Source organism: Physella acuta, unplaced genomic scaffold (assembly GCF_028476545.2).
Source record: "Physella acuta isolate Inbredline_101_S28 unplaced genomic scaffold, ASM2847654v3 ptg001477l, whole genome shotgun sequence".
Lineage (NCBI taxonomy): Eukaryota > Metazoa > Mollusca > Gastropoda > Physidae > Physella > Physella acuta.
The window spans coordinates 166,169-179,369 of NW_026732992.1; the positions used below are offsets into that span (position 1 = coordinate 166,169).

Genomic DNA, 13,201 nt, shown 5'->3' on the forward strand with positions numbered 1-13,201 from the left:
GTACACCTGCTGTAGCTCTGGTGTACATTATGGCTGATACTTGTACATCTGTAGTTCAGTGTGTACATTATGGCTGATACTTGTACATCTGTAGTTCAATGTGTACATTATGGCTGATACTTGTACACCTGTAGTTCAGTGTGTACATTATGGCTGATACTTGTACATCTGTAGTTCAGTGTGTACATTATGGCTGATACTTGTACATCTGTAGTTCAGTGTGTACATTATGGCTGATACTTGTACACCTGTAGTTCATTGTGTACTTTATGGCTGATACTTGTACACCTGTAGTTCAGTGTGTACATTATGGCTGATACTTGTACATCTGTAGTTCAGTGTGTACATTATGGCTGATACTTGTACATCTGTAGTTCAGTGTGTACATTATGGCTGATACTTGTACATCTGTAGTTCAGTGTGTACATTATGGCTGATACTTGTACACCTGTAGTTCAGTGTGTACATTATAGCTGATACTTGTACACCTGTAGTTCAGTGTGTACATTATGGCTGATACTTGTACACCTTCTGAAGTTCAGTGTGTACATTATGGCTGATACTTGTACATCTGTAGTTCATTGTGTACATTATGGCTGATACTTGTACATCTGTAGTTCATTGTGTACATTATGGCTGATACTTGTACATCTGTAGTTCATTGTGTACATTATAGCTGATACTTGTACATCTGTAGTTCAGTGTGTACATTATGGCTGATACTTGTACATCTGTAGTTCAGTGTGTACATTATGGCTGATACTTGTACATCTGTAGTTCATTGTGTACATTATTGCTGATACTTGTACATCTGTAGTTCAGTGTGTACATTATAGCTGATACTTGTACATCTGTAGTTCATTGTGTACAATATGGCTGATACTTGTACATCTGTAGTTCATTGTGTACATTATTGCTGATACTTCAACATCTGTAGGTCAGTGTGTACATTATAGCTGATACTTGTACATCTGTAGTTCATTGTGTACAATATGGGTGATACTTGTACATCTGTAGTTCATTGTGTACATTATTGCTGATACTTCAACATCTGTAGGTCAGTGTGTACATTATAGCTGATACTTGTAAACCTGCTGACAATGGAGAGACTGTAGATCCTGTTACATGAACTAACTGAACAAACAAAAACAATTGTTCACATAATTTTCTGTGTGAGCCCAAAATGATATGGGCTCTTTGCTGGCTTAGAGCTACAACAATCATGAACTTTCCTGGATCCTAGGGGGTGTAGGACATGCAGGACATGTAGGGCACGCAGGACATATAGGGCACACAGGACATGTAGGGCACACAGGGCATGTAGGGCACACAGGACATGTAGGGCACATAGAGCTGTATTACATGTATATAAACAAGTGGTTTATTAACCTTTGTTGTGGAGGCGTGAGATCTGGGAGTTGGTTAACAAAGTGTACCCGTGGATAAAGTGGATATACATTGTACATTAGATTCCATTCTAAGTAGTTTGAATGAAGATATCCAGTAAACTTGTTCCATCCACTTGTTGCAGCAACCCACCCCTGCAACTACACATTCAGCTATGTGACAGGCCCAGTTGGCAACTTCAGCAGTCCTGGCTTCCCTGGCTACTACCCCTCCCTGCTCAGGTGCACCTACTTCTTTGATGCAGCCAGGAACGGAGGAGTGGAGATCAAGTTTGAGGCGTTTGAGCTGGAGGACGAGTTCGAGGATGATGATGTGTAAGTTACACATTTTGAGGATGTAAGTTTCACATTTTTGAGGATGATGTGTAAATAACACATCTTTAAGCATGATGATGTGTAAGTTACACATTTTGAGGATGATGTGTAAGTTACACATTTTTGAGAATTATGACGTGTAAGTTACACATTTTTAAAAATGTGTTATGATTTCTCTGAATGCTAAACTTAGCAGTTAAAAGACAATCTGTAAGCCATAGACTTGGGATTCCATAATGTAAAGAATTATCCGACCAACAAAAAAGCAAGTTGAAAATCTGATGAACATAATATGATAACTAGAGTGCAAATATGTGACTTTATTCATTGTGTTAAACTCATCATTATATTTTTAAATGCATTTTTATGTGTTCAATTTATCATTATATTTTTAAATGCATTTTAATGTGTTCAATTCATCATTATAATACGTTAAATAAATTCATCACTTGTGTTATTTTCCTGATAATGTGACAATTAGGCCACATATAATACATGTGCTGGTAACCCCCCTACTGCCCCTCCCCCTCCCCCCCTGTCATCCTCTCCCATGGAAATGTTTTAAGCTGTAATCAATAAATGTGAAGAGAGCAGCCACGCAACCTGCCAGCCCACACAACCTGCTAGCCCCCACAACCTCCCAGCCCACACAACCTGTCAGCCCACACAACCTGCCAGCCCACACAACCTGCCAGCCCCCACAACCTGCCAGCCCCCACAATCTGCCAGCCCACACAACCTGTCAGCCCACACAACCTGCCAGCCCACACAACCTGCCAGCCCCCACAACCTGCCAGCCCACACAACCTGCCAGCCCCCACAACCTGCCAGCCCCCACAATCTGCCAGCCCACACAACCTGTCAGCCCACACAACCTGCCAGCCCCCACAACCTGCCAGCCCCCACAACCTGCCAGCCCACACAATCTGCCAGCCCACACAACCTGTCAGCCCACACAACCTGCCAGCCCCCACAACCTGCCAGCCCACACAACCTGTTACACACAGCTCAAAAATTGGATTCCAAAAACATTCTGACAAAATTTTCAAAGGGCTTTAACTCAGGGTTGAAATTTTGTGATGTAAGCCTTGGGGTTACTCCCCTTCAAATCTCAGTAGCACAGTCTTAGGTCTTGTCAGGAAAAAATAAACTTTTTGAACATTTATTTCTTGCTTGGTTGTAACGTTTACCTATCTATCAGCCAGATAGAAGGTGAACGTCCCCGGATTCTTTTTTCGGGGTTATATGCAAATGCCTTACGGCCTAAATGGATGAACACTAACACAACGGCACACTAGGGCTCGAATTCGATGTCTAGGGAAAACTAGTGATACTATTGAAATTAACACTCATCCAATCTGCATACAACCTTTAATAAGCGAACACAGTTGTGGCAGAACACAAGGTTAAACTAGATAAAATATTTAATGTATAAAATATCAAAACCCAACTTACAAAATGTAAGAAAAAACACTATCACAGATTTCACCACTGTAAAAACTAGCCACAGGCCACACAACACTGCTATAGCTTCAAGAATTACTTGGCGACAAGTAATATTATACTAGAAGACTAAATCAACTTAAGAAAGCAAGGCACACACAGGACTTAAGTTCTCTCACGTTCAAATGGTCAGAATCTATTGCCGGACAATATGGACGGCTTGGTCGTAATGGACCCTTTGATCCTGGTAGACTGCCTGATCAAGGTAAAACTGCCACGTGTGGCGAGTGTGCGGGGCAGTTAAAGACTTCTGCCACAGGGGAGGTCATCCTCAACTCATGTAGCCATTGGTTGGGAGGGTCATATGATCAGAATCATTCAATCAGATCTTAATGGAAAATTTCTACGTCTTAGACACCTTAATAAGACAGTGGAAAAACCCCAGGAGTTACACAATCATTCCATATAAGGTATTATACAATGTCAAAATAAAAATGGAACCTGACTCGACCTAAGTAGGTCACATGGTCATTGTTTGATTTCACCTACTATATTAAAGGGTTTTCCTTTCTACATAGATCTGATAGTACGTTTTAATTTATGTCCAAATAGTTCGTGGACTGTTGTTTAAAGCATGCACTTGTTAGTTGCAGGTATGACTACATTGAGGTCTACACCCTGGACTCACAAGGGTTTAAAGCTCTACTCAACAAATTCTGCGGCAGCAAAATCCCCCAGACCATCATCTCCCCCCAGTCCAAGCTAGAGATCAAGTTCATCACTGACCACTGGCAGAACTCTGCTAGAGGCTTTTCTGGCACCTACCGCTTTCTCGGAGATGGTAAGGCTCTTCTTTTCTTGGAGATGGTAAGGCTTTCTTCTCTAGTACCTACCATTCCAGTGCTGGGGATCAGACAGTCTAGTGTTGGGGTTTTGAGAGAATATTGTAAGCAGGCTAAGGCAAGACCTTGACTACCTTTTGTTGTAAAGAAATGACAGTGTTTCATGTATGGAAAATTTGTCCAAAGCCAGAATAATTTTCTTGTTTAGTTAGTGCCTGACAGCACATTTTAAAGACAAAGGGAAACTGACAGTTGTAATTTTGTGTTCACAGGATGGTAACTGTTTGACCACAAACCTAACCACTTTAACCGTGTGTTCACAGAATGGCAACCGTTTGACCACAAACCTAACCACTTTAACCATGTTTTCACAGAATGGCAACCGTTTGACCACAAACCTAACCACTTTAACCGTGTGTTCACAGAATGGCAACCGTTTGACCACAAACCTAACCACTGCGGCAGTGAGAACCTCTCTGGTATTGCTGGCTTCATCCAGTCCCCCAACTACCCCAAGAAATACCCCAGGGGTGTCAACTGTTCCTGGGTGATCAGGGTGCCAGAGAGGCAGCAGATTCTAGTCCGACTGCTGGACCTGGATATAGGAGAAGGACGTAAGTTTTTTAACCACTCAAATAGGCAGCTGATGCACGGGTGGGGTCATTTTTAGTGATGGTCAGGTAAGTCATGTCACCTACCTGTTCCAGTAGTGATGTCGCTCACCTGTTTTAAAGGTGATGTCACTTATCTGTTGATAGGTTACGTCAGTTGCCTGCGTAGAGGTGATTTCAGTTATTTAGAGGTGATGACAGTTACTTGTTTAGAGGTGACATGATGCACATCTTCTAGTTGGGACATGACTTACCTGTTCTAGTTGGGACATGACTTACCTGTTCTAGTTGGGACATGACTTACCTGTTTTAGTTGGGACATGACTTACCTGTTCTAGTTGGGACATGACCTACCTGTTCTAGTTGGGACATGACTTACCTGTTCTAGTTGGGACATGACTTACCTGTTCTAGTTGGGACATGACTTACCTGTTCTAGTTGGGACATAACTTACCTGTTCTAGTTGGGACATGACCTACCTGTTCTAGTTGGGACATGACTTACCTGTTCTAGTTGGGACATGACTTACCTGTTCTAGTTGGGACATGACCTACCTGTTCTAGTTGGGACATGACTTACCTGTTCTAGTTGGGACATGACTTACCTGTTCTAGTTGGGACATGACTCACCTGTTCTAGTTGGGACATGACTTACCTGTTCTAGTTGGGACATGACTTACCTGTTCTAGTTGGGACATGACTTACCTGTTCTAGTTGGGACATGACTTACCTGTTCTAGTTGGGACATGACTTACCTGTTCTAGTTGGGACATGACTTACCTGTTCTAGTTGGGACATGACTTACCTGTTCTAGTTGGGACATGACTTACCTGTTCTAGTTGGGACATGACTCACCTGTTCTAGTTGGGACATGACTTACCTGTTCTAGTTGGGACATGACTTACCTGTTCTAGTTGGGACATGACTTACCTGTTCTAGTTGGGACATGACTCACCTGTTCTAGTTGGGACATGACTTACCTGTTCTAGTTGGGACATGACTTACCTGTTCTAGTTGGGACATGACTTACCTGTTCTAGTTGGGACATGACCTACCTGTACCCTTGACCTTACAGCCAAGTGTGGAGACTCCAAACTTCTACTCTACAACGGTTACGCCACCCCCTTGAGTGTCCAGACACTGGAGTGGTGTGGACACAAGTCCCATATGGACGCGGATGAACTCCAGTATGTGACCTTCACCAACAGAACTGTGGTCAGATTTGTCTCAGGGCTCAGAAACAACAACCACATTGGCTTCAAACTCATGTGGATGGCTGTCTCTCTACCTAAAGAGTCGGGTAGGTTTTAAATGTTGGTCACCACACTTTGTGCTACATTAGAGTCACATAGAAATAAATGGTTCAATTAGGCAGTGGTGTATTTGACTGATTCAGGCAATCAGAGTGGATCTTGAGGTAACTACGGCAGATTTGTCTTTACTCTTGAGGCATAGAACAATGTTTTGAAATAGATTAGTTAGACATAGCTTCCATCATGTCCTGATGGCAAACATTCAAAAAGTTGCTGCCAACATTCACTGAGACTTTTTATTTTCAAAAGTTACATCTTATATTTTAGAAGTCTGTAGGAGCTTCCAGTGTGAAGGGGGCAAGTACTGTTTGAATGGGCAGCCATGCAAGCCCCTCCCCAAGTACTGCATATCCCAGAAACTGGTGTGTGACGGTGTCAGGAACTGTGGGCCCTTTGATGATAGCGATGAGAGGAAATGTAAGTTGTAGATAGCGATGAGAGGAAATGTAAGTTGTAGATAGCGACGAGAGGAAATGTAAGTTGTAGATAGCGACGAGAGGAAATGTAAGTTGTAGATAGCGACGAGAGGAAATGTAAGTTGTAGATAGCGACGAGAGGAAATGTAAGTTGTAGATAGCGACGAGAGGAAATGTAAGTTGTAGATAGCGACGAGAGGAAATGTAAGTTGTAGATAGCGACGAGAGGAAATGTAAGTTGTAGATAGCGACGAGAGGAAATGTAAGTTGTAGAGAGTGATGAGATTTTTATGGACAAAGGGAAACAACCAAGTTAATATACTTTTTGATAAATAATTTAGGCTCTTGTTATCTTTTATTACTTTCTCCTATGTATGAAGTATTGGAATTGTGCAAGAAATTGAAATAGAGATTTTTACAAATTTTGCCGTTTTACACCTGCAATTTTGTCCATAGCTGGTTGTCCGTGAGCACGATAACTTGAGTACCATTACAGAAAGGCTGATGAAATTACATATATAAGTATTACATCAAATTTGTTCTGTATCAACATTTCAGCGATTTCCGGTAACCTGAAGTGGAACTTATTCTACTTTTGGTTCTTCAAAAGCCTATGACTTGAGCACTGTTTCATACAGATAGACAAAATTTTACATATAAGTAAAAGATCTAATTCTCTGCCTTCTCTCTTCTTTGTTCTTCTGTTGGAAGGGATCCCCTCCAACACAGTTAAGTATACGTGTCAACTGGTTATGCGCCATTGACTCTGATTTCAGCCTGCTTTTCTTTTTGGATTTGCTTCCATAGCCTTTGTCCAGCCAAGAACAAACTACAAGGCAGCAATTGTTTGATTCTGGAGTTGTCTCTCCTAGAAGAGTGGCTGTCCCCAACAAGCCTCTTCTCCCTGTGGGTTCGAACTCAATACTTTTTGGTTTAGCAACCATTAGCTGTACCGACTCAACCACGCTGACCCCTTGCCTTCTTTCAAATTTTGAGTAATTTCCATTTTCCAGAAGTACTTTACACAATTTCCGATATCTAAAAAAAAACGCTTTTCAATTTATAAAGTACTAATAATATTCTGCACTATTATACAGATATTGTTTGCCGTTCACTTGGTGCACAATTCTTTTTTCTACGAGATTATATTCTATTTTTAGAAGTTTAAGTTTATATATTTAGAGAGAGAGATTAAAAAAGATCATTTTTAAACATTTTTGTTTTTTAAATAGCCAAAAAGCTTTTTACATGTAATATTAGAAGAATTTAAATAAGGAAAATTTGAAAATGCAGATTTGGCTGTTATTGAGGTTTGCAAAAGAAATTGAAATCCTCATTAAAACATTAATTTTAATGGTCTGCTGAATCATGAAATCCATTTGATGTACTTCTAGTGAATTGTTTTTTTTGTGTTGTTTGTTAGTTTTGAGATAGTTTATGCTTGAATGCCTCTTGTACTTTCATTAAGATTCCCAATGATTGTCTGACACTAAAACAAGTAGATCTATAACTCAAGACATGTTTTGTAGTTGATTTCTTTTGGTTACCATTGATAGCTTTGTACTATCAGAATCTCTGATTGTGTGTGTTGAAGGTACCAAAGAGATCCTCATCATTGCTGCCTGCATCTCTGTACCCAGTATTGTTCTACTCATGCTGGTAGTGCTCATCACCTACTGTTACAAGACCCGGCACGTCAAGAAATCTTTGTCACAGGACCAGCCACTGACCAACAGTCAGAGTCAGGTTTGTATCACTTCCTACATGTCAGATGGCATTTTATCACTTCCTACATGTCAGATGGTATTTTATCACTTCCTACATGTCAGATGGTATTTTATCACTTCCTACATGTCAGATGGCATTTTATCACTTCCTACATATCAGATGGTATTTTATCACTTCCTACATGGCAGATAATATTTTATTTCTCGTAATTCTTTAAGTCTAAACACTTTATGAAAATAAAATAATAAAACTAAATTGTTTGTCTCCAGAAGTTTAGCTACATCTATTTGAAATCTTTCCTTAGGGTACGACGTCGCACGACTCTTTTCCAAGCAACAGCCGGCAGATGATGCTCCACACTAGTTTTATGGATGGCGCCAGCCCTTTCACCTCTGATCCTCCTGACCTCAGCGACACTGACCCGGTGAGTTGGGTCAACTTTAGGGAGATAACCATGGTGTTGATCTCTGTGGTGACCTAAGTGTTGACCTCTGTGGTGACCTAAGTATTGACCTAAGTGTTGACCTCTGTGGTGACCTAAGTGTTGACCTCTGGTGACCTAAGTGTTGACCTCTGTGGTGACCTAAGTGTTGACCGAGCTAATACTCCCCTCTCTCTACAGACAGCAGACAACAGTCTCTTCACTGATGCAGTTACTGGCAGTTTAAAATCCCACAAAAAGAGGCCTTCATATCACATGATGCAACTGAACTACGAAGATGGAAATTTGATGACGTCACAGATCTAAGCAGCAGCCCCACCACTTTACACAGCAAACTCATCTAAACATTAAATTATTAATTATAGAAAAATTATGTCTTTTTTATGCTAATTACATTAATTGTACAGTTATTTTACAGCAAGAATTTCTGGACATGATATTTTATGGTATAAAAACATGAGAACTAAATGTTGTTTGCTTGTCATGTTGGCCATTTGTGCATTGGTGATGTTGGCCAACTTATGTGCTAGTGATGTTGGCCAACTTATGTGCTAGTGATGTTGGCCAACTTATGTGCTAGTGATGTTGGCCAACTTGTGTGCTAGTGATGTTGGCCAACTTATGTGCTAGTGATGTTGGCCAACTTATGTGCTAGTGATGTTGGCCAACTTATGTGCTAGTGATGTTGGCCAACTTATGTGCTAGTGATGTTGGCCAACTTATGTGCTAGTGATGTTGGCCAACTTATTTGCAAGTGATGTTTGCCATCAGTGTATTGTTAGTTTTGACTGACTTTATGAGTAAAAAGTTGAACAATTCTAAATTGAAATATTTTCAATACCTTGTATTTATTTAAGATCAAATAGTTACTTTTCATGACAGCTAAAATATTTCCTTGTAAACATGTTTAAAAATGTACCCTTACCTCTAGGTGAATGTGTTAAAATAATATTTGTATCATTAAAGTCAAAAGGATGGGTCAAGCAAATATTTCAGCCAAACTAAGTTTTTTGTTCACTGTAGTTTTGTTAACTAGCCCTAACATCCAATGTGGCAAGTTGGCCAGCACCTTTGTATAAATATTGTTTTTGACTGGCTGAACTTAACAAGAGCTGTCATACTCTCTTCTCCTGACTGTGCACTAAATACATTCCCACAAATTTATATTTACACTGGCCATCCTTGATCTAACTCTCCCAATGTTCATTAATTTAAAACAAATTGTTTTAACATATTTTTTTAACTGAACTCATAAACTGTTACTAACAATAAATTTTAATTTTTTTTATTTTCCTGAATACAACTGTTGAGGTGCTAAAGAATAACCATTTTGTTACATTTTATTTCAGTTTCATACAAGGAAAATGATAATTTTAGCAATAAACTTTCAGCATTGTCTGCCCCTGTTGTACATGTAAAAGTAAAACTGGAATGCAAATGAGTTAATTTGATTATTTTAATGAAACTTGTGTTGCATGTTGCACAAAATATTTCAAATGTCTTTTTTATAAAATAAGTATTATATTTTATTTTAAAAGTCTTTTTTATAAACTAAGTATTACATTTTTTATCTGTAATGTTTTATTTATCTCTGTTGTTATAATTTTTTTTACAATTTTCAATTTTACACACTGACTGTAGTTAGGCCCTACAAAATGTTATTTTACAATTGAAGCAATTATTGGTACAAAATTATACAGTTTGGTAGCTGTGAATAGTTTTTGTGCATCTTTAATTAATTCATTAAGTTATACCTGTGAAGTGTTTTATAATTTTAAAAATGTTTTAGCAGCAATCATCAATTTTATATTTATCCTGTTTACATTGTTTTCTTTACACAAGTCACACCAGCTGTATGTCATTTTTTTTACATTGTCCATATGTTTTTTTTTGTCAAGATGTTTTAATTCGGAAATATTTTTTATATTTGTGTTTTTGAAATATTTTTTATATTTGTGTTTGTGCCATTAGGAAACTTTATTTTTATCTGTATTAAATTTCTTCATTCATGGCAATACAGAGCTGGGTGCAAATACTGTGGCTTTTTTGTCAGTTAAAAATGGTACAAGACAACCAATTCTGATGTGCAACTTTTTAAATTGTTGTATCACTTGGACACTATTTTAAATAATTTATTTTATTCTTACTTACTTTTCTATACTAAATAAAGACACTTTCTATAGATTTGTTAAGACTTTTTACACAGACTTGAAGAATAAAAATGTGTAATATTTAAAATGTCGTTTCAGGCACAAAACAGGAGTCCCAATTTTTTTTTTCCCAGTCAGTGTGAGACTTACCAACAACTCTGTTAACAGATTCAACTTTATTAACACATTAGCTGCACAAAGAACAAAATAACACTAACACACTGGGCAATTCATTTTTTTTATTTCTTTTATATTTTTTTATACTGTACAATAACTTCTTTTGATATTTTGTCAAAGAAGACAAAATAAGAAAAGAAAAAATGTGGTCATAGAAATACAACCAATGTATTTCTGGCCCATCTAATTCCCTCAACCAACAAAAATGGTCACAGAAATTCAATAAAGAAACAACAGAGGTTCAATAATCAATCCATCAATCAATCAATACTATATTGTCATTGAATAAATCAGTTTCTTGAAATATACTTTCAAAAATAAAATGTGTATGTAGACATAGTCAATTCTTATTTACAAACTTTATAAAAGTTTTGCCAAAGTGCAGAAAAAATGTTTCTGCAGCGCAAACAAAATGATTTGACAGACTGAATGATTTGACAGACTGAATGATTTGACAGACTGAATGATTTGACAGATACAATGTTTTGAGAAAGATGATTACACTTCACAGGACACATCCTTTAAATGTGTCATAGTTCCAAAATTCATAAAGCAGATTTAAATTGGAAAGGACAGCGCAACAGCAGAATACTTTTTAATCAAATAACTTTACCAATACAACATCATGTGATGGGTCACAGTACGTCCACAAGTTGGAAGGTCAAACAACAAGAAGAAACAATGCCTCATCTAACTGACAGGCGCAGTTAGATAAAAAGAAATGAAGATGAAAATGACTAGCAAGTACGCACACATCAACCACAAGCTCTCCCTAACAAATTATTTTTTCTTATATCACTTGCAGCTATTGGCAAAAAAAAATTCAGTCTGTGATGATGAAAGAGGGCAGTTTACCAAACTCAAGGCACCAATGGTGACAATCAAATCATGGCCTCTAGTGACTATTGTACAATAAGTATTCATATTCCCCATCAAACATAATATAAATGAGTTAAATAAGTAAAAGAGAAATAGACATCACAATTGAATAAAGTGAAAATATCTTTGCACTTTTTATCACTCAAGTTTTTCACAATTTTAAAACATAATTCTAGTAAAACTATTCTCTCCCCTTTACTTTTTATAATTTAATTTTATATATACAAAAATATAGTGAAACTATTTTTTTTAAATTCTCAACATAATTGTTAAAATGAATCTAATGCTATGAAAGACCCAGAGTTCTGAGACATGAATACTACACTAAGAGAATAAAAGTTGATTTAAAACTACTGGGGAAATCCCATTAAGTTACATCCAGTTGCAAATCTAAATTTAGCATTCACATGGTTAAAATAAATATAAATAAATACTACATTTATTAAATTGACATTCAAAATCTTAGAGACACCACCCTGAACACAAAAACCAACTATCCTGTGTATGATAATGATACGGACACAAATACCTCTCCTGTGAAAAAAAGCATTTTATCAATGCATACATTATGAAAAAAGTAGGACGAAATTTTGAGCCAAGCAATTTTAACGTAACACATTTTTTTTATCAATCCTAGCTATCTGCAATTAATTACTGGAGAAGGAAAAATTATTTGTGGTATTTAAAAACAAAGAACTAGTAGTATAAAACAGGATAGGCTATTTTAAAATTTGGTTTTACATCAAATTAAAATAGTAAAGTACAGAGAAAATAATCTCTGAATCCTAAGGCCTAGTATAAAGTAACGTGTGCTATAAAACATGAAATGTATTTCAAAATCAACACTGAAACATAAATGCTTTGTCAGTGCTATATTTAAAGACAATGCCATTCTGGTCAACTTGTTACAAACATGGACGAGGAAATTAAAAACAGGGAAGAAAAATGCTGAGAATAAAGCACAGACCCTAAGACAAATTAAATTACAAAATAATATTTGCAGATGGGGGGGGGGGGGGGGTTTGTTTAGAAAAAAGACAGTAAAAATCTTAAGTTCAAAGATAAAAATCTAATTGCAGCCAATTAAAATATATTTTTTTCTATAAAAATAACATTGATGGGGGGTGCAAAAATGCTTTAAAATTTTGTATTAACACTTAGTAGAGGAATCAGACAGAGTTACTGATAAAATCATCACCAACATAAAACAAAAACCAACAAACATTTGCTAATAAAACACTGACCAATGAAAGCATAAATAAAACCCCAGTTCTACAGCTAAATGTTACCACACCATTGGTCAGTTCCATCATTGTCCATGGGAAACAGTTGCATCATCGTGTGACTGACTTAACCAAAGGACAGCTGGACTGAGGGACCAATGAACCATTATAAAATATTTGGATAAAAAAAGTAGAAAAACTCGTAGAATACTGGGATCAGAGCTATTGCCAGAAATGATTTTAAATTCTCACACTAC

General features: G+C 37.4%; 1 protein-coding gene across 2 annotated transcripts in view; it reads left to right on the forward strand.

Moving 5' to 3' along the window:
• Nucleotides 1-10,695, forward strand: part of LOC131928210 (tolloid-like protein 2) — a 46,945-nt gene extending 36,250 nt beyond the window's left edge. Inside the window, exons 4-11 of one of the 2 annotated variants that reach the window (XM_059284155.1) lie at nucleotides 1,532-1,721; nucleotides 3,812-4,005; nucleotides 4,432-4,620; nucleotides 5,692-5,916; nucleotides 6,197-6,346; nucleotides 7,940-8,091; nucleotides 8,378-8,497; nucleotides 8,696-10,695. In XM_059284155.1, coding sequence (XP_059140138.1) covers nucleotides 1,532-1,721; nucleotides 3,812-4,005; nucleotides 4,432-4,620; nucleotides 5,692-5,916; nucleotides 6,197-6,346; nucleotides 7,940-8,091; nucleotides 8,378-8,497; nucleotides 8,696-8,821 — 1,346 coding nt within the window. In that variant the 3' untranslated portion in view covers nucleotides 8,822-10,695. The remainder of the gene's footprint in view (nucleotides 1-1,531; nucleotides 1,722-3,811; nucleotides 4,006-4,431; nucleotides 4,621-5,691; nucleotides 5,917-6,196; nucleotides 6,347-7,939; nucleotides 8,092-8,377; nucleotides 8,498-8,695) is intronic. The other variant, XM_059284156.1, reaches the window with a different exon arrangement.
• Nucleotides 10,696-13,201: the final 2,506 nt, after the last annotated feature.